The 27,505-nt window shown below is 40.2% G+C and overlaps 1 protein-coding gene across 8 annotated transcripts in view; it reads right to left on the bottom strand.

Annotated features, from left to right (window-relative positions):
* GLIS3 (GLIS family zinc finger 3) overlaps positions 1-27,505 on the bottom strand; it is a 533,844-nt gene that overhangs the window by 49,261 nt on the left and 457,078 nt on the right. For all 8 annotated transcript variants that reach the window (XM_043890929.1, XM_043890930.1, XM_043890932.1 and 5 more), the window contains one exon: positions 3,642-3,810. In XM_043890929.1, coding sequence (XP_043746864.1) covers positions 3,642-3,810 — 169 coding nt within the window. The remainder of the gene's footprint in view (positions 1-3,641; positions 3,811-27,505) is intronic.

Genomic DNA, 27,505 nt, shown 5'->3' with positions numbered 1-27,505 from the left:
TTTGGACAAGATCAGTGACACAAGTCTAGCTGACTTATTCTTGGGACTGGGAGATTTCTCCATCTCAAAAAAAAAAAAAAAGATTTCCATCAATGTTTATTTTCTCTAGTCTAACAGACATACTTTGAAAGTCAGTAAATTAACATTTCCCAAGACCCTGGGTTCCTCTTATGGGAAGCCACTGTCATAAAGCACCACTGGCTCAATCAACATGACATAGTAAAACACCACTTCCCATAATAATTTTAAGTCAACATTAGGTGATGTGGTGTGATTTGGCTTAAATCACTGAAATGATGTATCATTCAGATAATATTTCAAAATAAAAATGGAACTTTGTCAAATTGAGAGAACTTGCATTTCCTTTATTTTACGATGGGAAGGATCAAAGGACCTCATGCTAACTGGATCGATGCACTGGACATTTCCTGACTTATGACAGTGACTCAGTCCATTTTATTAACAAGTTAAAGTTAAATAAATGATGAATCAATGCCCGCAAAGCGGGGGGAAAATGCCAGTTTCCCACTAAAATTCGCAAAGTGTGATAAACTTATTTCCGTTAGGAAAACTGCTGAAGTTTTTACTGGGGGATTTCCCAGGCAAACAGAGGCAAAGATATATAAACCCAAAGCGGAAGGTAAGCACATTTCCTCTTAGTGTTTTTATGCTGAACACTAATGCAAACACAGTGAATAATTCAGGGCTGTTTCAAGTCATCCTCATCTTCAAACCTGATTGGAAGAGATAACCTTCCATGCCCTTGCTCCTTCTAGCTGGGCTGGCAGAGGAATGGGGCACACATCCTGTGGGGAGAGCAGAGCAGCAAGGCAAAGCCACAAAAGTGAAAATATCCACTTCACTCACCCAGCCATACAAAGTACACCACCCTCCTCTCCATTTACTCTTCCCTGGTTTTTTATATTATCAGTCACTGCAATCATTTGACAACATCCCCTGGCTTCCAAACCTGAACCTTTCAGCTATGTGAAGGTTGACTATCTTCACGCCATGTAATAATCTAGGTGCTTTACCTGCTCTGGTTCATCTAATCCTAATTCCCTGTGAGGTGCACTCTAAGGCTCAACAGAGCTAAGGAACACCCCATCACCTAAGCGTTACTCTTGCCAAATATGAACAAATCTGTTTAGGAAGAAAAAATCAAATAAGTTCAAATTGCAGAACATTCTGCAAAATAAATATCCTGAGTTCTTCAAAAACTGTTGATGTCATAAAAAAAAAACAATAATAATAATGATGAAGAAGATGATAAGTTTTTAAAAAGCTAGGAAAATTCATTAGAATAAAGAAGACAGAAAAGAAATGAAAAATATGATCCTTATTCGATCCTGGATCATAAAAAAAAAACCTCTATGTATAAAGAACTTTATTCACACATATGAGGAAATTTGAATATTGATTGCATAGTAGATAATAACACTTAATCAATGTTAAATTTCCTGAGTGTGAGAATTACATTGTGATTATATAGGAGAAATGTACTTCTGAGGAGATCTTTCCTAAGGTAATTAGGGTTAATGCTCATTGATATTCCCAACAATCTCTCTCAGATTGGTTTAGAAACAACAGGCAAGCAAATAAAGAAATCAAAGATCTCTCAAGTCAGAAAGAGAAAGAGAGAGAAGGTGGCAAAATGCTAGCAACTGGTGAACATGGGCGCAGAGTATATGGGTGTTCATTGTGCCATTCTTACAGTTTTTAAATATGTTACCAACATACAAAAGATGAAATCTAAAAAAAAAATTATAAAATAAAAAATGAAATGTAAAAGACAAAACTGAAACAAGCTAATAAGCAGCAGGAGCCTCTAAGGAACACATTCAAACAATCAGCAGCTGTGGGAGCTGGGACTTAATCTGGTGTTTGGGCGGCTGTTGTCTTTTACTCCATTAATGGCTACAATCTTTTTCCACATTTATTCTTTCATAGGCTGTGTACAAAAAAGAAAACACACAGGTTACTTTCTTCTTATATACTTTAAAGAGTCTACAAGTACCAATAAGATGAGGCAAAGAGGAAGAGGCCCCTATGGATGGTTTCTTAACTTCACTACCTTGTAGGGTATGGTTCTCGGCCAGGCAGAATGAAATGGGATGATGAAAAGCCTATGAATAATATCACTTAAAACCCAACTGGAAGCTAAATAAAATCCTAGAATGAACAAGCTCAACTGAATTTACAGAAATATATCCGATCACTGGCAAGTCTGTGAACTTAATAGATGATTATCATTTGTACTGGTTTGCTGACAGGTTTTGTGGGAGAAGGCTAATCATTTGTTTACACTTAGCCATGAACACAGAAGTGTTAAGATAAGGATAACATATTCTGATCCATGTTTTAATTGCCTATCAGATACATCCACATGGATGTTTCACAGCCACCTAAAACTCAAAACCCTAAAGTCCATTAATTATCATCCTGTCTTCCCCACCCTTCCCTCTACTCAACACCCTCTTTTCCTCTGTTAATGGCACCATTTTCCACCTTGATGTCTTGGGATATAACTCAAGAATGAATTCTGGCCCTTCTTCTTTACCCCACACATACATTAATAATTAGTGATTCAGTATCCTAATAGCCCTTGAATAAACTCTCCATCTTATTGCTTTACTTTAGTTCAGGTCTTTATATTGTTCACAAAGACTCCTATAATAACCTCCTTTGTATTTTCCCTGCCTCTCCCCCCTGATTCAAGCCTTAATTACTTTACTATCTTGTCACTTGAGTTCCTTCTCTACCAAGGACTCAAAGGATGCTTCTTAAGTGAACAGATGTATTAATAAACAGTAGGCATAAATTTTTAAAATGTGGCTCAGTGGACTTAACACATTAAACAACTCCTAGACCAGGCCAACAGCAACAAAATCACAGATTGCTGGTGACATCAAAGATTCAAAACTTTATTCTTACTGCCTATTCAACCCATTATTTTGTCCACCTAATGTCTACTACTCCAGGATTGCATAGAGGTGCCCACAAGAACTTTTTCCCCTGTGGCTGTTTAGGAGTAACCCCTCCATAGGTCAATTCAAGCCAGATGAGAAGTGGAGAGAACAGGAGAGGCATACTGTCATACCACAAGACAGCTGGGCAGTCCAAAGACAGGGACCTAAATGTCGAGATTTTAAAATTTTCTTTCAGAAACTCTTTACGAGGGTGGTATCAACACAAAGTATTCAGTGAACAGCCCCTTTCTGGTGGTGCATTTAAAATCCTGTGCCCTTTTATGTTGTACTCTTAAGATAACACTACTGATCTATGGTTCTGAAGGTACCATCTTACATCTGGAAAGCATTTCAACCTATAGGGACATTACCTTAAAATTGAATCCCTGAAACAAACAAAGGAAAGACAAGAAAATTCTGATCTGTTTTCTCAGTATCAGACACTTCAGTTGATTATTACCAGTATCTTCATTTTTCTCCCCCCATGGAAAATTAAACAGATAATGAGGTATTTGATTCACGTGCTCTGTGTATGTACTTTTAAAATGTCACCTTTGGGTAATTCAACCCACCAATGGATTATTAATAAAACTCAGCAACTGTCAAAGCTCTTCTCGGTGGAGAGAGGTTTAGCGGCGCCACCTATTAGAAGAGAGAGACAGATGGCCTTACCTCTCAGCTCCGGCGTCCACAGCTGCGAGTGGCGGTAACTGGGAGGAGGGGTTGTGGGGGCTCCCCCGTACAGTGTGTCCCGGAGAAGGGTGACTGACGGGATGTGGGGGTGGCACGGCCCCGGCAGCTGTTCCACTTCGGCTTGAGTGATTGCTGGAGAAAATGGAAGCTGAAATCAAGGGAGAACAAGCATCAGGCTGCGCCCCAAATGAAGTGCATGCTTTTTAAATACTGAAGGCTGACAGCAAGCATATTTTAGGGGCTTGTTTGTTTTCCTCTTGGTGGTTTTCAGGGAACAGTTCTCCCCTTACTGGATATACACAGCTTCTGTTTTCATGGTGGAACAGGTTCCTGGCTAATGCGCCTTTACTGCTGCCTGAGGAGTTCATGTCCGCTCACTCCAGGCTGATGTTCACGGTTTGCCTCATAAGAGCTGCCCTGCCCGGCAAGGGCCCCGTCTGGACACTGTGTAATTAGTCCATCTTGTAATGTTTGTACCTGGGCGAAGGTCTCTGTATTTGCACTTTTCAGTCACAGGGGATGAGAGTCAGGTAACAGAGCATTCTGTCTGCTGACCCAGAAGGACACAACATAGGCTTCCCTCCTTTTCTTGGCGCCGCAGTGAGGCGCTGTGGGTCACTCCCAGCCTCCCCATCACTGCTAAATCCATGTAATTGAGAACAGAGCTTCCCCGGATCCTAGTACCACTGTAGGACCCTACGTGCTTTTAACTTGAGAGTCTAACCGACCCTGGGCATTTCCCAATGGTGTGATGAATAAATGTACCCAGTCTTTATCAAAAATGAGTCACCTCCCAACACCACAAAATATGGAAAAGTGGCCTCTGGGATCCTTTCCCGCTGTTGTCTGTTATGACACAGAGTCAGTTACAGCCTCATTCTTGGGGGCAGTCTAGCCTTTGAGAACTATACATGACCTCAAACTTAAATATGTACCCATTTAGATCAGCTAATTGGTACAGTATCAGAGAAGAAACGGGGACCTGTCACTTTCAGAGTCTATCACTACCAGAGAGGCTCTCTCCAAGTCCGGACCTACTCAGCAGATATCTCATTATGCGGCAATAATAGCAGCATCATTATGCTGACTCTTTAACTGCCTTCTCTATACAAAGCTCTGCAGAGCTTTATACCCATCTCTGCTCTCTTTGAACTTACTCTACTGATATCAAAGAATAAATGGATTTCAAAAAATTTGAAAAATCAGGTTCAGGATTCAGAAAAAGAAGCCACATAATCAAAGAGATTTGAAGGTTTAGAAGTTCAGGAGCTGTATTTTTAGACCAGCACACTTTTCTCCAACCTCTCCAGGATAGAATTAATACCCGAGATGACCCAGCCCCCGAAAGCTTAATCCAATGAAACGAAAGTTCAAGTACTTAAAGGAACATGTGAAGAAGCAGAATTATCATCTTCCCGCTCAAAAAGCTACTGACAGGAATGTGATCTGATTTGAAGGTTTTATTTTTGGCAAGTCAGCATTGTGTCAGGATGACTTCTGTCCTCAGACGCCTGCGTCCTCCACTGTCTTCCAGGTCTTGAAGAGGTGGTGAGACTAGAAAATGCTTACCGGCTCAAAAGGGCAATGCAGAGCTTCTGCTGCCCGTCAGCCTCCAGAAAAGCTGCACATTTGCAAACTCGCTAGAGTCACCTATGAATCACTACCTCATTTATGCTCAGCTCGCTCAGGCAACCACATTCTGCTTGTATTCCAAATAATAATTTTACCCATGGGAGAAGGCTGTTTGGATTGACTGTGGCAATAGTTTCAATATGGGGTTTGTCAGCATGAAGCTTGGTGTTTTATATGCTATTCCAAAAACTAATGGAATAATAAGAGGTCACAGAGACACTGTGAAAACACAACTAATTTTTTTTCTGCCTTAATGTGGAGACGTGAACTCTCCTATTTATTTTGTTGTACCTGCTGAATGCACCCATCACTTATTATCCCCTGGAGGTGTTTTTGTATATGTGTGTGTGTTTATCACAGGGAAGTGCTGCCTTGCTGTTTACAACCCATGAGTAACAGAGAAATCTGGTATGCACACTCCACGCTCTGCTTTGTGTTTCAATAGAAAATGTGCTGCTTCCCAAAGGTCTACATCAGCGATATTAGCTTCGTTTTTGCATTAGCTGCAATGAAATAGGCTGGGAAATTTGGTATTGTGTGTAGCCTGCCACGCACTGAAAGTCAGGCCTATTTAAGGTCCTCTCCTTCAGCCTACATAATAGCCAGGCCCAATCATCCATCAATCATGCATCCATCCACCCATCCTCCAACCATTACATTTTTTAATTCAATATTTATTTGGTATCTACTACATGCTAGCCACTCTACTATATGTGGGTTCCTGTCCTTGAGGAGGTTGCAGTTGAATAAGGGGAACAGATCTCTATAAATCATTATATCAAAATACTGAGACTTACTAGGATGCAGCACCAAATGGTGTCCAAATCTTATCTTATTTGTGGCCTCCAAATGTGCCCTAATCTCTGGCCAAATCAGACAACTGACCACACCTCAAATATGTCATAGCAATTTATGCTACTGTGCTTTTTGCCTGTCATATCCTCTACCTTTCTGTACTTATTTCAGTATTTTTGCTGTGTGCATAGAGTTACTTGTGTTCTTCTCATTTATCTCTCAGCAGCCAATTATTCCACAAGTATTTATGGGGCACCTACTATGTGACAGACACTGAGCCAGGTTTTGGGATAGACTAGAGAACCAGATACCCTTGGTGACTACTGTCTCCAATGCATCATTCATGTTTATTTAGTAAATGAAGATGAACACGATCTAAATGCCATTGGAGACCATCCTGCGTTCCGTGAACAGGACAAGGACAGAAAGGAACATTCATCCACCAATTCCTGTCCCCCACTGGTAAAGGGTATTACTTCTCTCACACTTCCAAGTAGGTACATGTACCACAGTGGCTAAAAGTTCTCACAGATGCCCCACATCAGGGCATCAGAAAAGCCTGAGGACAGAAAATTAGTGCAATTGAGGGGAGGTGCTGCCAAGTTATGCGTGGTTGCCATAGAAATGGCCACAGGTAAGGACAGGTAGTGAAGGGGATGTGAGATGGAACATAAGAGGTGTATGGTTTAGGTCTCAAGGCTCAGAAACTTTCCCTCCAGCTGTGCTGAGGTCACATGTTGACTGATCAACAGTTAAACATACATCTATAGCCCTCCCATTCACTGCTATAGCCAGTGAATGACACTGAAACAGGCAGAGACCCTTTGACTGGGGAGCCCATAAGAATAAGGAAGTGAGACTTTAGGGTTCAATTTGAAGCAGATTAAAGAAAGTGTATGGGTTTCCCCAGTGGCTCAGCTGGTAAAGAAAGTGTATGGAACAGTTTCTAGGTAGGGTATAAGAAATTACCTGTCAGCAAAAAGAAATCTGTGATTTGCCTTTATATTCTAACAGACAGAATGAGAAGTATAAAACAAATTCTATTCTGCTTAGATAATCTTGTAGAAGCTTATAATTCAGTGTTGACACAGAGTGCTTTGCATGCAGAGTCCAAGGCAATGTTTGTGGATATTACCTGAGACAAAAATAATGACCAGAGACTTGGAGGAATTAACTATAGAATTCTGGCTCAGATCAGTTCAGTCGCTCAGTTGTGTCTGACTCTCTGTGACCACATGAAACGTAGCTCGCCAGGCCTCCCTGTCTATCACCAACTCCTGGAGTCCACCCAAAACCATGTCCACTGAGTCAGTGATGCCATCCATCCATCTCATCCTCTATTGTCCCCTTCTCCTCCTGTTCTCAAACTTTCCCAGCATCAGGGTCTTTTCAAATGAGTCAACTCTTCGCATCAGGTAGCCAAAGTACTGGAGTTTGAGCTTCAACATCAGTCCTTTCAGTGAACACCCAGGACTGATCTCCTTTAGAATGGACTGGTTGGATATCCTTGCACTCCAAGGGACTCTCAAGAGTCTTCTCCAACACCACAGTTCAAAAACATCAATTCTGTGGCACTCAACTTTCTTTATAGTCCAACTCTCACATCCATACTTGACCACTGGAAAAACCATTGCTTTGACTAGATGGACCTTTGTTGACAAAGTAATGTCTCTGCTTTTTAATATACTGTCTAGGTTGGTCATAACTTTCCTTCCAAGGAGTAAGTGTCTTTTAATTTCATGGCTGCAATCACCATCTGCAATGATTTTGGAGCCAAAAGAATAAAGTCAGCCACTGTTTCCACTGTTTCTCCATCTATTTCCCATGAGGTGATGGGGCCGGATGCCATGATCTTAGTTTTCTGAATGTTGAGTTTTAAGCCACTCTTTCACTCTCCTCTTTCACTTTCATCAAGAGGCTTTTTAGTTCCTCTTCACTTTCTGCCACAAGGGTGGTGTCATCTGCATATCTGAGGTTATTGATACTTCTCCCTGCAATCTTGATTCCAGCTTATGCTTCTTCCAGCCCAGCGTTTCTCATGATGTACTCTGCATGTAAGATAAATAAGCAGGGTGACAATATACAGCCTTGACGTACTCCTTTTCCTATTTGGAATCAGTCTGTTGTTCCATGTCCAGTTCTAACTGTTGTTTCCTGACCTGCATACAGGTTTCTCAAGAGGCAGGTCAGGCAGTCTGGTATTCCCATCTCTTGAAGAATTTTCCACAGTTTTTTGTGATCCACACAGTCAAAGGCTTTGGCATAGTCAATAAAGCAGAAATAGATATTTTTCCGGAACGCTCTTGTTTTTTCGATGATCCAGCGGATGTTGGCAATTTGATCTCTGGTTCCTCTGCCTTTTCTAAACCCAGTTTGAACATCTGAAAGTTCACGGTTCACATATTGCTGAAGCCTGGCTTGGAGAATTTTGAGTGTTACTTTACTAGCATGTGAGATGAGTGTAGTTGTGCAGTAGTTTGAGCATTCTTTGGGATTGCCTTTCTTAGGGATTGGAATGAAAACTGACCTTTTCCAGTCCTGTGGCCACTGCTGAGTTTTCCAAATTTGCTGGCATATTGAGTGCAGCACTTTTGTAGCATCATCTTTCAGGATTTGAAATAGCTCAACTGGAATTCCATCACTTCCACTAGCTTTGTTCGTAGTGATGCTTTGCTAAGGCCCACTTGACTTCGCATTCCAGGATGTTTGGCTCTAGGTGAGTGTGAGTGATCATACCATCATGATTATCTGGGTTGTGAAAATCTTTTTTGTGCAGTTCTTCTGTGTTTTCTTGCCACCTCTTCTTAATATTTTTTGCTTCTGTTATGTCCCTGCCATTTATGTCCTTTACTGAGCCCATTTTTGCATGAAATGTTCCCTCAGTATCTCTAATTTTCTTGAAGAGATCTCCAGTCTTTCCCATTCTATTATTTTCCTCTATTTCTTTGCATTGATAGCTGAGGAAGGCTTTCTTATCTCTCCTTGCCATTCTTTGGAACTCTGCATTCAAATGGGTATATCTTTCCTTTTCTCCTTTGCTTTTCACTTGTCTTGTTTTCACAGCTATTTGTAAGGCCTCCTCAGACAGCCATTTTGCTTTTTTGCATTTATTTTTCTTGGGGATGGTCTTGATTCCTGTCTCCTGTACAATGTCACAAACCTCCATCCATAGTCACTAGGCACTCTGTCTATCTGATCTAGTCCCTTAAATCTGTTTCTCACTTCCACTCTATAGTCATAATGGATTTGATCTAGGTCACACCTGAATGGTCGAGTGGTTTTCCCCACTTTCTTCAATTTAAGTCTGAATTTGGCAATAAGGAGTTCATGATCTGAACCACAGTCAGCTCCCGGTCTTGTTTTTGCTGACTGTATAGAGCTTCTCCATCTTTGGCTGCAAAGAATATAATCAGTCTGATTTTGGTCTTGACCATCTGGTGATGTCCATGTGTAGAGTATTCTCTTATGTTGTTGGAAGAGGGTGTTTGCTATGACCAGTGTGTTCTCTTGGCAGAACTCTGTTAGCCTTTGCCCTGCTTCATTCTATACTCCAAGGCCAAATTTGCCTGTTACTCCAGGTGTTTCTTGACTTCCTACTTGTGCATTCCAGTCCCCTATAATTAAAAGGACGTATTTTTTGGGTTATAGTTCTAGAAGGTCTTGTAGGTCTTCATAGAACCGTTCAACTTCAGCTTCTTCAGCATTACTGGTCAGAGCATAGACTTGGATTACTGTGACATTGAATGGTTTGCCTTGTAAATGAACAGAGATCATTCTGTCATTTTTGATATTGCATCCAAGAACTGCATTTCAGACTCTTTAGTTGACTATGATGGCTATTTCATCATAGCAGTTCATGACTCAGATCATGAACTCCTTATTGCAAAATTCAGACTTAAATTGAAGGAAGTAGGGAAAACCATTAGATCATTCAGGTATGACCTAAGTCAAATCCCTTAGGATTATACAGTGGAAGTGACAAATGGATTGAAGGGATTAGATCTGATGAGTTCCTGAAGAACTATGGATGGAGGTTTGTAACATTATATAGGAGGAAGTGAACAAAACCACCCCCAAGAGAAGAAATGCAAAAAGGCAAAATGGTTCTCTGAGGAGGCCTTTCAAACACCTGAGGAAAGAAAAGAAGTGAAAGGCAAAAGAGAAAAGGAAAGATAAACCCATCTGAATGCAGAGTTATAAAGAATAGCAAGGAGAGATAAGAAAGCCTTCCTAAGTGAACACCGAAAAGAAATAGAGGAATACAATATAATGGGAAAGACTAGAGATTTCTTTAAGAAAATTAGAGCTACCAAGGGAACACTTCATGCAAAGACAGGCACAATAAAGGACAGAAACAGTATGGACCTAACAGAAGCAGAAGATACTAAGAAGAGGTGGCAAGAATGCACAGAAGAACTCAAGAAATACAAAAAAGATCTTAATGGCCCAGATAACCATGATGGTGTGATCACTCACCTAGAGTCAGACATCCTGGAGTGCAAAGTCAAGTGGGCCTTAGGAAGTATCACTACAAACAAAGCTAGTGGAGGTGATGGAATTCCATTTGAGCTACTTCAAATCCTAAAAGACGATGCTGTGAAAGTGCTGTACTCAGTTCAGTTCAGTTCAGTTCAGTTCAGTCGCTCAGTCGTGTCCGACTCTTTGCAACCCCATGAATTGCAGCACTCCAGGCCTCCCTGTCCATCACCAACTCCCAGAGTTTACTCAAACTCATGTCCATCAAGTCGGTAATGCCATCCAGCCATCTCATCCTCTGTCATCCCCTTCTCCTCCTGCCCCCAATCCCTCCCAGCATCAGGGTGTTTTCCAATGAGTCAACTCTTCGCATGAGATGGCCAAAGTGCTGCACTCAATATGCCAGCAAATTTGGAAAACTCAGCAGTGGCCACAGGACAGGAAAAGATCAGTTTTCATTCCTATCCCAAAGAAACGCAATGCCAAAGAATGCTCAAACTACCGCACAATTGCACTCATCTCACACGCTAGTAAAGTAATGCTCAAAATTCTCCAAGCCAGGCTTCAATAACACATGAACCTAAAACTTCCAGATGTTCAAACTGGATTTAGAAAAGGCAGACGAACCAGAGATCAAACTGCCAACATCTGTTGGATCATAGAAAAAGCAAGAGAATTCCAGAAAGACATCTACTTCTGCTTCATTGGCTATGCTAAAGTCTTTGACTGTGTGGATCACAACAAACTGTGGAAAATTCTGAAAGAGATGGGAATACCAGACTGCCTGACCTGCTTCTTGAGAAACCTGTCTGCAGGTCAGAAAACAACAGTTAGAACCAGACATGGAACAACAGACTGGTTCCAAATTGGGAAAGGAGTACGTCAAGGCTGTATATTGTCATCTTGCTTATTTAACTTATATGCAGGGTACATCATGCAAAATGCCAAGCTGGATGAAGCACAAGCTAGAATCAAGATTGCAGGGAGAAATATCAATAACCTCAGATATGCAGATGACACCACCCTTATGGCAGAAAGCGAAGAGGAGCTAGTATGCTTATTGATGAAAGTGAAAGAGGAGAGTGAGAAAGCTGGCTTAAAATTCAACATTCAGAAAACTAAGATAATGGCATCCAGTCCCATCACTTCATGGCAAACAGGTGAGGAAACAATGGAAACAGTGACAGACTTCCTTTCCTTGGGCTCCAAAATCATTGCAGATGGTGACACAGCAGCCATGAAATTAAAAGAGATGCTTGCTCCTTGGAAGAATAGCTATGACCAACTTAGACAGCATATTAAAAAGCAGAGACATTACTTTGACAACAAAGTCCATCTAATCAAAGCTAGGGTTTTTCCAGTAGTCATGTATGATGTGAGAGGTGGACCATAAAGAAGGCTGGGTGGCGAAGAATTGATGCTTTTGAACTATGGTGTTGGAGAAGACTCTTGAGAGCACCTTGGACTGCAAGGAGATCAAACTTTGATCCTAAAGGAAATCAGTCCTGAATAGTCACTGAAAGGACTGATGTTGAACTGCAACTCCAATACTTTGGCCACCTGATGTGAAGAACTGACTCATGTGAAAAGACCCTGATGCTGGGAAAGATTGCAGGCAGGAAGAGAAGGGGACGACAGGTTGAGATGGATGGATGGCATCACTGACTCGATGGAAATGAATTTGAATAAGCTCTTTGAGTTGGTGATGGACAGCAAAGCCTGGCGAGCTGCAGTCCATGGGGTAGCAAAGAGTAGGATGTGACTTAGCGACTGGACTGAACTACAGAGCACGGCTTTGCAATGTTCATCTAAATCCCAACCTTTATATACCTTAATATAAAGTGGACACAACTTTGGAGTCAGGTAGTGATGGCTTCAGTAGGATTGCCCTTGAATCTTTGAAAGATTCACATTTCTCAGAAACTTCCACTATGGCATAGCAAATGCATCCTACAGAGACTTCTAGGAATTTCCAGCTATCAAAGTCTATCTACCCAGGATTCTATCTCACTGTGGTGTAAGAATATTCTTTCATTCTTTTAAATACAATTTTCTAGCCCCTACCACAGACTTCCCTGATAGCTCAGTTGGTAAAGAATCTGCCTGCAATGCAGGAGACCCTGGTTCGATTCCTGGGTTGGGAAGATTCCCTAAAGAAGGGAATGGCTACACACTCCAGTGTTCTTGGGCCCCCTTGTGGCTCAGCTGGTAAAGAATCTGCCTGCAATGCGGGAGACCTGGGTTTGATCCCTGGGTTGGGAAGGTCCCCTGGAGAAGGGAAAGGCTACCCACTCCAGTATTCTGGCCTGGAGAGTTCCATGGACAGTCCATGGGGTTGCAGAGTCGGACACGATTGAGCGACTTTCACTTCACTATGGACCAGACAAGTGCTGATCTCTTAATGTCTCACATACCTGAGAACTTCACATAAACCAGACCACTACAACAAATACAGACAAATGCTTGAGCTTTGCCAAGTGATTTTTTTTTTAACCTCGGGAAGATAATCTCTATGTTAAGAGTGCAAGGGTAAGGTCATTCGCAAAAGGAAAAATTTCCTTCCATACACACTCAGAATGATTTTCCAAACTCTACTAATGGGGCATACAATGAGGCCTATCAATCAAAGCCTAAGGAAGAGAACTGAACCCTCCAGCAACCAGGGCAATATTAACAAAACTGTTGTGATCAAATAAACCAGCACACACAGGCTACCGACAGGGGCATCACCTCAGGGGTCAGTGTTGATTTCAGGGCTGGAAGAGGGCTTTTAGGTGAGCCCCTAGACCGTGCTGATGACTGGCAGCTGGAACAACTGATTAGGCACGGCAGAGCAACATATTGGAAATTCTTATTGCTTTTGTGATTAAGAGATGGTGGACTCCCCAAGGAAATAAAAGCTTGGTCTTGAGATGAATTTGTGAGCCCTTCTTCCAGCAGAGGACCAGCAGCTGGCCTCCCTGCTGCTTTAGGTTTTCTTTCTCTCTGGGGCTTAGCTCACCAAAGTCCCTCATCCCATTTCCTTATAGAGGTAGGTGGAGGTGACTCAGTCGGGCTTTTTAATTTTGACAAAGCAGCATTTGTTGATCTATGTGGTCCCCAGATGTCATCTCACCAGCTACTGGGACCATGGCATTCTAGGCTTGAGTCTTTAACAGGCTCAGTTTAGTTTGGGTTAATAGGCAGCTCTCTCTCTGTACCCAAATGAAAACAATTAATCTTTATGTCTAGTGGGTATGGACAGGATACCCCTGGGAATACTTCAGTTGTCACATATTCACTGTGGGACTGGAGGGAGGCAAGGCGTTCACAGCATTCTGAAATGAAATCTACTTGTCTCGGGCCCATCCCCAGAGCCAGGGACACTTCCATAGACATCGTTTGGTGACTAGGTTTTCATCATTTTAGAAGGCAGGGAAGAAGATCTCCCTTGTCAGGCTTAGGTGTTAAAAATAGTCAACTGGAGGGCATATTCCTGTTCAAAACTATATGGGCAACTAGAATCCTGCTTTTCAAGCTTTCATTGCAAACCAATGACCAGGGCAAAATATTGATTTGGATTCACTAGGTCTTGGAGGCAGTGAGTGCTGAGATTCTGAATTTCTATTCAGCTCCCAGAGTCCCGGGCGATGCTGAGGCTGCTGGTCAGCAGCCTTTGAGCTGCACTGCAGACTGCTGTCAGACTGCGTTCAAGCCGTCGGTGTTGGACCATACCTCTGCTGTATTTCATCTTCTTGTCTGCCTCACACCCCAGTTTCAACACTTAACATCGATTTAGTACTTTGCAAACTTCTCTCCAGTTTCTCCTGATTAGGTTACCTGGCACAGGTCATGTGGCTCATAAGTAGTGGACCTGGAATTTAAACCTGGGAAACCTGATTTCAGAGCACAAGCCTGTAACCATCACACTACATTGCCTCTGAAATGCAGGATGAATGCAAAAAAAGACCCTAAAGAAAGGCATAAGAGTGTTGATACTGTATCAGAACTTGTGCACACTCCATTTGTAAAGGCTGTGTGAGATCGCTAGAAACTCTTTCCCCACCACACACAATGCATATGCATAGTTTAACCACCAAAATGTTGATTACGGGTAAAAAGGATATTCCCACTTTTGTTTCTACCTACCCTAAAAGCACTTAAAGAGGCCTCAACGTGGCTGAAAGAAAATTTCTAGCTCTGAAAATTAACTCAGGCAAGAAATTAACTGCATTATTTGGTTTGGAAAACAAACAGCTAGTAGGAGATGTATTTTTTCTGAAATAAAGATGCTTGTCAGGAGCATGTCGAGCCACTGATGGGGAAAGAAAGAAGGCAGGGAGGGGTTGTTCATGAACAATCAGATGTATGCACCTGTTACCAAAGCGAGCATGATGTGTTATGTTGTGGGCTGTAAGGCCACTGTCTCCATCAATGATACACGAAGAAGAGATTTGCTGGGCAGATCTGTGGCCACTGGGAAGTTATAGTAAATCTGCTTTTGGAGTCATTTATGATTACTTGAAAAGCCATGGTGCTGCATTTCATAGAGGGCCTACTCTCATAGGAAAGGGGGAACCTATCCACAAACTGTGAATTCTCTTATAATCAGTGTCAAAGTAATGCTGGGACACTGAGCAATGACATTTAATGCTTGGTGACTGGTACATGGGGAGAGGTATGGACTTATCTCTCATCTTTAGGGCTTTATTTCCAGGGTCTGGGTACAGTGGGTAAGCTGGCTTTCACAGAGATATTAAAAAGAATTAGAGGCCCCATTCAAATGGAAAGCTCAGTCTTGTCTCTCTCTTTTCTCTCCAAGGTTCCCTGCAGGAGACATTTGAACCTGGGAAGGATTTGGGAAACAGCTGAACTGCAGTGAAAATTTTAGCTCCTTCGGGCTCACCAGAAATTGGGCACTTGGGAGAGAGAGTGTCAGGGTGGTTATTAAAGGAATAAAGAGTATGCACTGTGGGTCAGGTGGGCCTGGGTTTCGATCTGAGCTTTACCAATTACTAGCAAGGTGTCTTGGGCAAGTCACTTAGCCTAAGCTCTGTTTCTTCATCTTGAGTAAGGATAATACCTCGCAGGATGGTGAGAATTATATAATACATAGAAAACACTTAGCACAGTGTGTGGACCATGGTTAAGTGCTCAACAAATCATTGATTCTATTCCTTGGCTATTTATATTGCTGTAATTAATCCTATAATTAATAGGATGGGGAAGACAAAGGCATATGTTGCTCTAAAATGGTAAATCTCCAATGAAGAATGGCCTCTTACCTAAAGATGCATACAAATACAAACTGTGAACCAGAGTCATTTTAAAATGCAGGAGAGTATATACATCATACTCTCTAATAATAAGTATTTTTGTTCCCCTTTTCTAATGCAAGTTACTATAAAGGTTCAGGGCCTGTGAGAGAATCCTCATAGGGTTAAAATGTTGCACTTTATTTTTCATGAGTAATACACACCTTGGAGTTACAACCCATAATGTGTTTCAGTTTAAAAGATAACAAGTTATTTTCATGCATGACTGCACTTCTTTAAGGAGTGAAAATGGGCTGTTACTAAAATGTCAACACAATTGTCCCCCTTGAAGCTTAGTTTATCTTGAAGTATTTTTACATTTTTCAGCACTTCTTTGTGTTTGTTTCTCCAAGAGCATAAAGATCCAGCCATGGTTAATTTTCAGAATTAAAAAAAAAACAACAAAAAACTTACCCTCAGTCATTCTGAATAAAATGACAAAAACAGGCGGGGGGAGGGGGTGACTGGAGTTTTGATCCTCAGTAATGAAAATCTGGGGCCCAACATCTTCTGCAGTTCTTTGCATTTCTCCATGAAACAATTTAGTTGCAGTGTTGTTCGGTGGAAAATGCTTTCATGACCGAAATCCACAAGTTAGAGTTTTCTAGCAAGGCACAGGCCCTGGCAGGGTCACTTGGAAGGCTGCATTTGCTGCTGAGGTTAACTAGAGAATGGGAGAGGGGCGGCAGCTAATCCCTGCCTGGTTGCCTATGAGTAGAAGGGGCTAGTTCCTCTTTTTCTTTCCTCCTAATGTCTGGGCACAGCACCACCCCCCACCCCGCCCTGCTTCTTCTCTCTCTCCATCAGGAAGGGCATCATTCCATATTCCATCTGTATTAGGAAAAAGAAGCTTCTTAAGGGTTTGCCCAGTCAGCTCTCTAATCTTTCCCTTCTCCTTGAGGCATGAATAATTTTAATATTGCCAATCCCTAAAAATCTATTCTTTCTGCCTGTCTTTCTTCCCCTCCTGCTTTGCAGTGTAGAGTATCATCATCCAGCAGCCCTGATAAGGGGATAATGAAACAATCCCTTTTCAACCAGATCGGTGGCTGTCAGACTGAAATGACACCACCCGTACATCCTTGACATGCTACCCCAAGCTAATTGATGGCAAACAGTGGTAACTGTCATCGGTGCACTAAGACAAAGCCAGCACACTCATGTCACCTGATGGGAGAGCTACCTGGCAACCGATAAACAAATGTGTTAGGGAGATGTTCTATTAAGGTAAGAGAGGGTACCTCTCTGAAGAACATGCCTATTAACTTTGAGCTGAAGAGCACTGCTGTTCACTGGGGAACAGAAATAAATAAGGTAAAATGAGAATTTATTGATGTCTGGATGGTTACATGAATATTCAGGTTCTCTTACAAATAGATATTCCCACATGAGCTCCAAACATCTATGAAGGCTGCCCAATTACAATTCCACATCATGCAGCTGGATTTATAGCCAGGAAAGACGTTATTTGTTTGGAAGAAGATCCATGCTTACATGCCTTTCTGGAATACACAGGATACAACTAGAAGATAACAGCTGATGTCATCCATGTAAATGCCAAAGGTTACCATCAAGCCTTCTGAAATACCAGGTGTAATTAACTTCATGTTAGGGAAAGCATCTGAAACAACTGCCTTTCAGAACAAAGACTGTTGGTTACAAGTCGAACACAGCATCTGGCAGCTCTCTCAAATGCTTTGGGACCAACATTTCACACAGCCCTCGTCGGTCTTTCGAGACAATTTATGACATAGCTAAAACCTCCAATCTCATACCTTAGCTTTCTTTCCTTCACCTCCCAACTTACATACTTATTTACTTGCAGAGAGTTAGTTACACAGAAAGTCAGTAAAATAACTTGAACAAGCAAACAACTCAGACTAAGCCATGAAAAATCCGGTACTGCCGCTGAGTATTATGTTAGCCCATCCTGAGCAGACTCAGCAAGCAGAAAGAAGAAAGATGGAACGGGAATGGATGACCATTCCTGGAAGTTCTTACAGGAACGTTCCTTATTTCTTTTTCTTTTTGGAAATAAAATCTGACTTGTCACAAAAGCTAAAGTTTTAGTTAAAAAACAAACAAACCTGGCTTCTCCAACTCTTCATTATTCATTCCTTAGCTATATCCTCCCTGTACCATGCTGACCATAAAGGATATTTCCTCCCTTTCAGATACTACCAAGACAACTCCACTTACTCGACTTTCCTCTGAAAACATTTCACAGAGAATGCTTTCTGGAAACAGATTTTTAGCACAGATAGCCAATCTAATTTTTAATGCAATATTCTAGCCAACTCAAGAGCTGATTCACCAACTCTGAACTCTCCCAGGAAACCTCTCCTTTTTACAATAGCCCTTTGGGGGAACTGTGCTACAGTGGGGAACCAAAGCCTGCAATTATCACTAGCCCTGGGAAAATCTGCATAGATGAGGAATTGGTTTGGTTGTGACTCCAGAAAATCCCCTTCTCTCTTTTTTCACACTCTGTCCGTGAACTGAACACTGTTCCCATTTTTCCTTCAGATTCCTCCTACTTTACTTTCAAGATAAGACTCTGATAAGTCATTTATATGTTATCCTAAATTTATGCCCACATACAACCTCTCTCAAGGAATTCAAAGGCTTTTACCTACTTGTGGAATGGAGGGTTCAATCTTCAGTTATATGAATTTCAAGCATCTCTGTTGCTGATAGAAGGTGTATTTTTGAGGATGAAAGTATCTTTCCTGTTGGCAGGTGACTGTATGGGTTTCTAAAGTTCAGTATTTCCACTTTTTGCCTTTCTTATGGACATTACCTTATATATCGACAAGAGACCTGGATTTCAGGAAACTTAATCTTGAGTATTCAAGGGGCTGAGACTCTTCTCTTTTTAGGAAAAACAGACTTGGGTAGAATTAAACTGTGACTACTCCATTGCATGGCTCTGTCATTCTTGGGCTCATGAGAACAAGAACCAAATCTTGCCCATCTTCGCAGCTTCTTCCTTAGGGGGAGCCACATTAGAGAGGGCTTACCAACATGTTGGGCCACCTTCCCAACATAGCCCATGCTTAATCTGCAGGTGTTTGCTTGCAACGTGAAGACTTAACTGGTAATACTTTCATTTGAATACCACTGTATCTGGGATTCCACAGGATGCCCAAGGGAGGAACTAGGGGTGCTAGGCAAAGGGCAGTACAAGTAGTCTGGATCCCTTCAACTAAACAGCTCTGCTGTGACCTGTTTTAAGCACTGGGCTATATAAAAATCTCTTCAAACTCATTATCTAGAAAACTACTAAATTATTTGCTAAATATACAGTATTAAAGGGATCAATAAAATCTACATGTACTGGAAGGCTTTTAAAACAAAATATGATGAAATACATGGAAGTCACAGGCTTCCTTGATCTCTCTCAATGATTGATGAATGTCCCAGAAGTAAATATAAAGCAGAAGTTGGCAAATCTTTTCCATAAAGGACCACAGAGTAAACATTTTAGGCTTTGCAGCCAAGAGGCAATGTCCTCAATTCTTTGAGCAACTGTTCTCACCCAAAGGCTAAAAGTCTTTTCTACATTTTACATATAAAAATCTGAAAACCCTCCTGAGCTCTCAGACCATGCAAAAACAGAAGGCAGGCAGGCCAGAGTTGGCCCCAGTGTAATACATTAGCTGTTGCATTTTAACGACCAAGAACCCTCATGAAAAGTCTAGGGGGCTGTTTTTGAAGTATGGAAATGAAATTTGAGATAAGCTAATAGTCAAAAATAGTTTTCTAGACAACCTGTAGTGTATTTTGAGAAAAATGACACATCCTGGGAGAGTCTATTTACAAAATGATATCAGAAGGGACCAAGGTTATACCTCAGCAAGGCCAACACGATGATTGTATAAAATTGTGCTGGTCAAAGCCATCAATCCTATTTGTTTCCTCCACCTACTTCACCCTCACAGATTCAATGCTGATTAAGTTCATTTATCAACCAGGCACATTTATCAATACTCTGTATGACCAGTCTAAGTCTACTTCTAAACTTCATGACAACTGAAAAAAATATCTAATGTATAGATCTGAAGTTGGGTCTTAGAATATGGAATTTTATGAGTCCTCAACTTGACTTGAATTCTTCTTGGAAGAAATACTTTATCTCAGGACAACAATTTCTAAACTCCAAGTAGTGGCACCCAGTACTAAGAGGAATGGATAGAAGAGCTCCTAATCCCTGTCACAGACATAGGCTTGGTTTGTGAGTAATTCTCTAAGCTTCTAAGCAAAGAGGAAGGAAAAGAAGAAAGCATCAGTTGAGTATCTGTTTACCAGATGCAGGGAGTATACTGAATTGTTATATGTGAACTCACTTGATTCTCACAACAGTCCTATGAAATCAGTAACTTTATCACCATTTTACAAAGAGGAAAGGTAACCTTTACAAAGCAAACACTCAGTGAGTGGAGAAGTACAATGGGGGCTCAGTAGCCCCACATTCTTTCTGTCATAGCATACTGTCTATAAACAACAAAACAAACAAAAAACTGTGCTATTTGTGAATACACAAATACTGGTACTCATCAATACATAATTTTGGCTTTGTGATTCTGGGGGCATTGCCACCTAAGTGAATCTGTGGGTTTCTGATTCCAGTTTGTTTTTTCTCTACAGAACTACAGTAGATTTTCTTAACTAAAAACACTATATGAACTACTGGGCAAACTACTGAAATATAAAATATAAAGGATTATATTTTGTTTTTCTTTTATTCTACTGAATGATGCTTATTAAATTTCCAATTTGTTCAGGCTTCCATATTTTCCCCATTCCTTAAACAATGTGAGTGGTGGGTAATTGTTGGCACCTGTTTTCTATCTGCTTTACAGAGATATATTTTTCTAGTATTTGGATAAAAGTAACAATAATAACTACAGATGCTGAACATTTACTGTGTGTTAGGCATATTTTAGGCATTCTGTATGCCATTTAATGTATGTCAGATCAGTAACTGATCTCAGTAAAAGGGAAATTATTTTGAGTTAGAGGAAGAAGTAACATTTCCACTTATAAATGTTCTATTTGAGCATAGATTGGCTACACAGTGATCAGGGGGCTTGTACAAATGTGACCAATAATGTAACTTAAGAAAAGAGACACTAAATACTGTCCATCCTTCCTCTTGTGTAGACAGAACTCCCAACTGCCTCAGTACCTCAGAAATATGGAACCTAGATCATTGTTTTACCAGTTGCAAAATCTTCTGGTGCAGCTGGATGCAATGCATTTTCATGAAGTGAGTCCATTTCTCAGAGAACTTGATAAGCATCCCTGTGAATGTGTCTGAGGAACAAACCCTTATGTGCAATGATGAGAGTTTATTCCCTTTTCAATAATGAATATAAGTGACCCCTGAGCAAAGCAGGTATTGTATAACTTATAGTCACCTCTGCAGTTTCTTCACATTTGAGGATTCAAGCAACCACAGGCTGTGTAGTATGGAAGTATTTACTATTCAAAAATACCCATGTGTGAATGGAACCTGTATTGTTCAAGGGTCGACTGGGTACTTTACTTTTTGTAGTCTCTCCTATAAGGTGGAAATAGGCCGTTTATTAAATCCCCAGGGAAAGGTTCCAGTAAAGATAATAAATCCCTGACTTTTTAGTATGTGGCTAGGTAGGAACTCAACTCTGAAATCAGAGATGATGAGAGTCAGAGTAGATGCCAGATATGAGCAGCTAAGTTCACTGGGAGAGAACATGATTGGAGTCCGAGAAGCAAAACTCAGAGAACACTAGAAACAATGCCACGAAAGTGAGTCCAGAGCAGCCTTGAAACTCAGGCAGGAAGATTAAGGCCCCGAGGAGGCAGCTGTAACTTCTAATGGATCAACGGCTACCGTTAGAGAAGTATTAATGGTTCAAGGTGTGGCCAGGGCACCTGAACGGGCAGATAATCCTCTGACAATATGAAGGAAGACACTTTATATAAGGCAGTCTTTGGAGTCAGTGATGTTGGTGGACCAGAATGGGTCAATTCCACATATCCTCTTTATACAATGCCTGTAATATGCTCACTTATTACTGTTAATAGCAAAACACGACAAGTAATATTGAGCTAATGCAGTGATGTCCTTCACTCCGGGGTTTTATGCTCTTCTTAACATTTATTTTCAGTGCTCTAACAAATGTTAAAAAAGAAAGAAAGAAAGAAATTTCACGGTGGCTACAAACACCTTGAAAATGTCCACTTTCAAAAAAAAAAAAAAAGAAAATGTCCACTTTCTTTTTTCTTCATATGAAAGAGATACAACTACCTCTTCCTCATCTCTCTTTCCTTGGAAGGTAAATTCAGTTGGAGCAGAAAGGCAAAACTGTGGACCCTGAAGTTTGCCCCAAAGCATCCTAATCACAAAAGCTACTAGCTCCTCATTCCAAAATTCTACCCTGAATTCTCCATCTTGCCATCCATCTGCCTCTTAAGACTTGGTTGGGGTACACTACAAAGTAGGGCCAACCTTTCCTTCCCACACCCCATGTGAATGCCAGCAAAATACAATAAAATGAGAGATAGGAGAAATAATAGTATAAAGACAATCCTAGGCTTTACCCAGTGAGAACACAACTATTGATACAATCATCCAGCTTCACTACCTTCTCCACCTCCCTAAAGGGTATAGAATTGTTTTTGTTCACTCACAAAAATATTTTTACAGCAAAAACCTGTACATATTATGAAACCGAATAATCCAGCTTAATCTTGCATGGAAAAGCAACATGAATACAAGAGAATAAGTAGATACGGAAAACTGAAGCACCAAATTAGGTGGCCTGCAAACATACAGTCATTAATTTTAGCTGCATACCTACAAATGCGCCCTGTGCTGGCTGGGAATCAGAATTTAATTTTCTTCAGTTGGGTGGTTATAAGATCTCATTCTTAACCAAATTATGAGCAGTACAATTATAATCCTGGTGTGGGAGGACACACTTAATATCTACCTATAGGGTCTCTGTAATAAAAAACAGAAATATATACTATAGGGTAATTTTCCCCCACTATTTGATTCAGTTTTATTATCTTTGCAATTATTTAACTGTAAGTACCAGAGTAGCATTATTCCACTTATAATTATAAATACACAGCATGTCAGCAATATCATAAAATCACCTTTTGTGGACAGATTTCTATCACAGTTTTCACATGATAAATTTGCTTCATTTTTTAGTTCTTTTTAAATTTCAGCTTCACTGAGGTATAATTGATATGTAAAATTGTAATTTATTTAAAGTGTAAATCATGGTGATTAGCTACAAGTATACATTGTGAAAGGATCCCTCGCATCCAGTTAATTAGGGGCAATTCTTATTGTAACTCCCACCAGTCAAAATTCAGATCATGCTTTGCTAGAAGTCAAATTCCCACACTTTACGACACAGAACAATGGCTTTCAAAGTATGGTCCCTGGACAAATAGCACCTAGTGTCACCTGAGAACTTATTAGGAGAAAAAAAATCTAGTTCTTGTGACTCACTCAGACCTACTAAATCAGAAATGCTGGGGGTGGAACCCAGCAGTCTATTTTCATAGGTCTTTCAGGTGATGTGATACATACTAAAGGAAAAGCTCAAGAGCAAGAGACTAAAGCTGTAAATTAAAGCTATCAGTGCCTACAACACAGAAGGATGAGGCTGATCGTACCCTCAATGGAGTCAATGCAATCTGTGGATGAACCACAGACGCAAGAGATGTTACAAAAACAATGCAAGATTTTGACAGGAGTTCAGAGTAACATCAAAGAGACTTGCCAATGACTTTACTGCTGAATGTTTCCCTTTAAATCCTTTCTATAACCCCAGTATCTACCTCCTTCTTGGTACTGGACCATTAGTGTTGGTCCAACACCAATTCCAAATTGTTCTGTCCTTTCTTCAACTCCTGTGACTTCTGAGCAAAGGAGTGGTTTTGAGATAATGCAAGTAATAACTATTGCTTTTTTATCATGCAATATGCCTTCTTAAGGACTTTTATATAGATTGTGTTATTTGATCTTCACAATTCTTCTATAAAGTTTAACCTATTGGGAAATTTGTGTACCAATTTAGACACTTCTAATAAAGTCCTCGACCTAACAACCACTTTTTGAGACTAGACAATATGAGGCATATTTATATAAAACTATTTCTAGCCCTTACAACTCTGCAAGCTGTCCCAAGATAGCAAATATACTCAACTCAAGAATGTAGAAAATGCATTAAGACATATGCCATAACATTACATTAAAATGAAACATTAACTATTTCATGAAGCATGCTAAATACTCTATGGATTTAATATGGTACTAGTTATTACAAAAAGTGATGATATTGCAAGAGAGAAGCCTTCATTTTCCAGTAATGAGAGAAGGAAAGGGAATGTATCCACAGCATCTTTGGGGATTGGTTCCAGGACCCCCACAAATACCAAAATCCCTGGATGCTGAAGTCCCTCAGTATCCTCAAATTCTGCATCTGCAAATATGGAGGATCAACTGCTATGACTTCAAAAATTCCTACACTAAGAAACTCTTGTATTTTCCTCCTATAATCCCCTATGATATCTGAAAATTTGCTTTTTCTCCTAAAACATCTATAAAGTTATTGGGATAATTGGGATAATTCAATAGGGATATTCAAAACTGGGATAATTCAATAGGACTTATAGGCTCTAAAACATAATTATTTAATAATCCAATAGAAGTGGTATCAGTAAAATCCCCTCATTCTTGTACATTTCCTGGTTCAGTTGCATTAGCTCTTCACCTAATGGGTGGTCTCTGTTCTCTGTGGGACTCAAATATCTCAAGCACACTGGCCTCTACGATGTTTTCATGGTTAATGGCATTTGCAAAGACCATCTTTCATTGAGTCTGTAGTATATTTTAGTTTGGAGGGAGCTGTAATTTTTATGATCACTCATAGGACAGATCTTCTTCCACAGAGCATGTTTTATTTGTGAATGGACTCTCGCCAAGGCCAGGCAGTGGTCCAGGCTGTCCATGATATTGTAGACTCACTAATTGTAGGCTTATCCACTTTATTAGCTCACTGAGGGAGCTGCTGAGAAGATCTACACAGGCATTTAGACTTGAATGTGGCATTCACACCTTGATCTACTGGCTATAAAATACTTCTCCCTCAGATTACCACATAAACCACCTAAATTTACAGGCTGGCCTGGGGCTTTATCCATCTGGGTTACAGAACTTCTGAACAAAAGCACAGAAAATATAAGGAGCCATCCTTGAGAATTACTCATCACTGCCCTGGTCTCCCTCTTAGATCACAAAATTAATCTCATGTTAACCCAGGAGCAGGCCTGGGGAGCCCTGGGATTTTCAGAATAGAAGACAAGTAAACAACTCAATTTAAAATCTTTCTCAGTGTGGCCTCAAGTGATTTTTTGGCTGCTTTAACCTGGGGCAATATTGTCTTCCAAAGAAATAAAAGTCTTACTGTGCAATCCTTTCCAATCAAACTTAGTCTTATCAACTGAAAAGTTTGTTTCAATGAGGGAAGCCAATATGTTAGGAAACTTGCAAGACTTGTATGTATCATAACTGCCATCTTCCCTGTTCACCTTAATACTCTGCAAACTACTCCTGTCTTGGAATCTTATAAATCATTCTCTACTAGCCACTAAAAATTTCCATTTCAAAACCATGATTTCTTCAAACCACAAGTCCCCAGACATTGTGGCTTCTAAAAAATCATGATGTTCATGCTAAACTATTTTGATCCCTTGCCCATATACACTCAACAGGTTTCCATCAAAATATTTTATGATAAATCAACTTATTAGCACTTATACATTCTTGACAATCTTTAAACAAATGTCTTCTTGATTTTGTGTAATAGAATGTTAACGGAATGACTCCAAATCCCTTTGCCATTTAACCAAGTCTTAATCTTTATCAAAATACCTTAACATTTCAGATTTTACATTGAACTAATTGATGAACAGTTTCCTTTTCCTTTGGTATTTTTTGCTATTTGTCTTCTTTCCATAGATCTTTAGCATAGGTTTGAGACTGGTGTGAACATATACTCCTGGCAAGTAAATTTCTAGAACTATAAAAGGAAGGCTTCAGATTTTTGTGATTTAGTTTTTCCACTTGCCTTGTTCTGCTCTGGGTTTGTTGCCTTCTCAGCAAAACACAGAATATAATCAGTTTGTATTTTTTTTAAAGTCAAGAACAAAGAAAGTAAAATAGAATCCGAGGGAAGCAGGAATAAAGAAAGAAGCAGGGCAGATAAACTTTCATAGCTTTAAGCTAATTGGAGAAGTAAAATTCTAGGAAGAAAGTTAAGCAAGATGGCCCTCTGCCTGTTTCCAATATTCCCAGAGTCACAGAAAATTTGAGTCATTGTGAAGATGCTCTGTTGACGCTGTGGTAACCTAGGCTCCTTGTCCACTCTGGCAGCTCGCCTGCCACAGTTAGAGGCTCAAAACTAAGAGCTCTTTTTGAAGATCAAATGCAGAAAACCATCACAAACAAAAAGAGGAATTCTGTTTGGAATGACAAAGCCATTTTAAAAAACTTTAACAATACTACCAGACATCCAAAAGTACACAAGACAACTGTGACTCCTGAGTTTTGAAAGTGAGTCATATACTGCATGCCACATACAGCAAAGGTACTAATGTTTTTCATAGACAAAGATAGTATGGCTTCCCAAACCCATTTCTAGGAGGTTTAAACTCAACAAGGCTAGCCCCTCATCATAAACTATTTATATTGGATGTTGGGCCATTTTTCAATTGATTCTGTTTAATTTTGTCTCTTTAATTGTTGGGTTCCAGGTATTTAATAAGATAATGGATTTATGGACTGAATAAGTAGGTATATAGCCTAAAGGCTGTTTCAAACTGATTGTAATTTAATATGTGAGGATAAATGTTCATATATCAAATGTTTGGCAAATCAAACAGACATATGTGCAAACAAAAGCAGTCATGCTTTTTCATGTATATATCTAACACAAAATATTTGAGTGTTGATAACATTGTACACTGGCATATTTCATGTGTGTACCTGCACTCAAAACTTTTGTCAGACTTGGTCAGCCTTTCAAATAACTTTTCATCTAATCTCTTATGGTCTCAAAAGCTAAGGCTTTGTTTTCTCCAAGAATAAGTACCCAAAGAAACTGATAAAGGGCCACCAACATTTGGACAACATTAAGGATGTCTTTATGACTGGCCCTCTTAAAACATTTGCTTAATATTCTTTCCTGTGCATTTGGATCAGTTGAGAACTGTCAAATTTAAAAAGTTATACAAGCATGGCTTTCTCCTGTTCCACTGTTATGCATCAGTAAATCCTTCATTCTTTATGGCTTATTAGTATGTTTAAAAAGAAAAAGCAATCTGCTGCCAAAACCTGGTGCTGGAACCAGATGGGGTGGGAGTAGAATTTGTAATTCACAGAAAACAGAAAATTCCCATTGTCTGGAATGTGGAGTTGTGGGACTTTTGCTTTCATATTCATAGCATGACAGTAAGAGCTTTCCATATATGAAGACTATAACCAACCACGTTTGCACCAGTCCATCACCATTATAGGGAGTGGAAAATGCACAAAAGCCCAGGCTAACAGAGTAAATGAAAAAAAAAAAAAAAAGTCCTTAT

Source organism: Cervus elaphus, chromosome 29 (assembly GCF_910594005.1).
Source record: "Cervus elaphus chromosome 29, mCerEla1.1, whole genome shotgun sequence".
NCBI lineage: Eukaryota > Metazoa > Chordata > Mammalia > Artiodactyla > Cervidae > Cervus > Cervus elaphus.
This window is presented reverse-complemented; position numbering and strand designations above follow the sequence as displayed.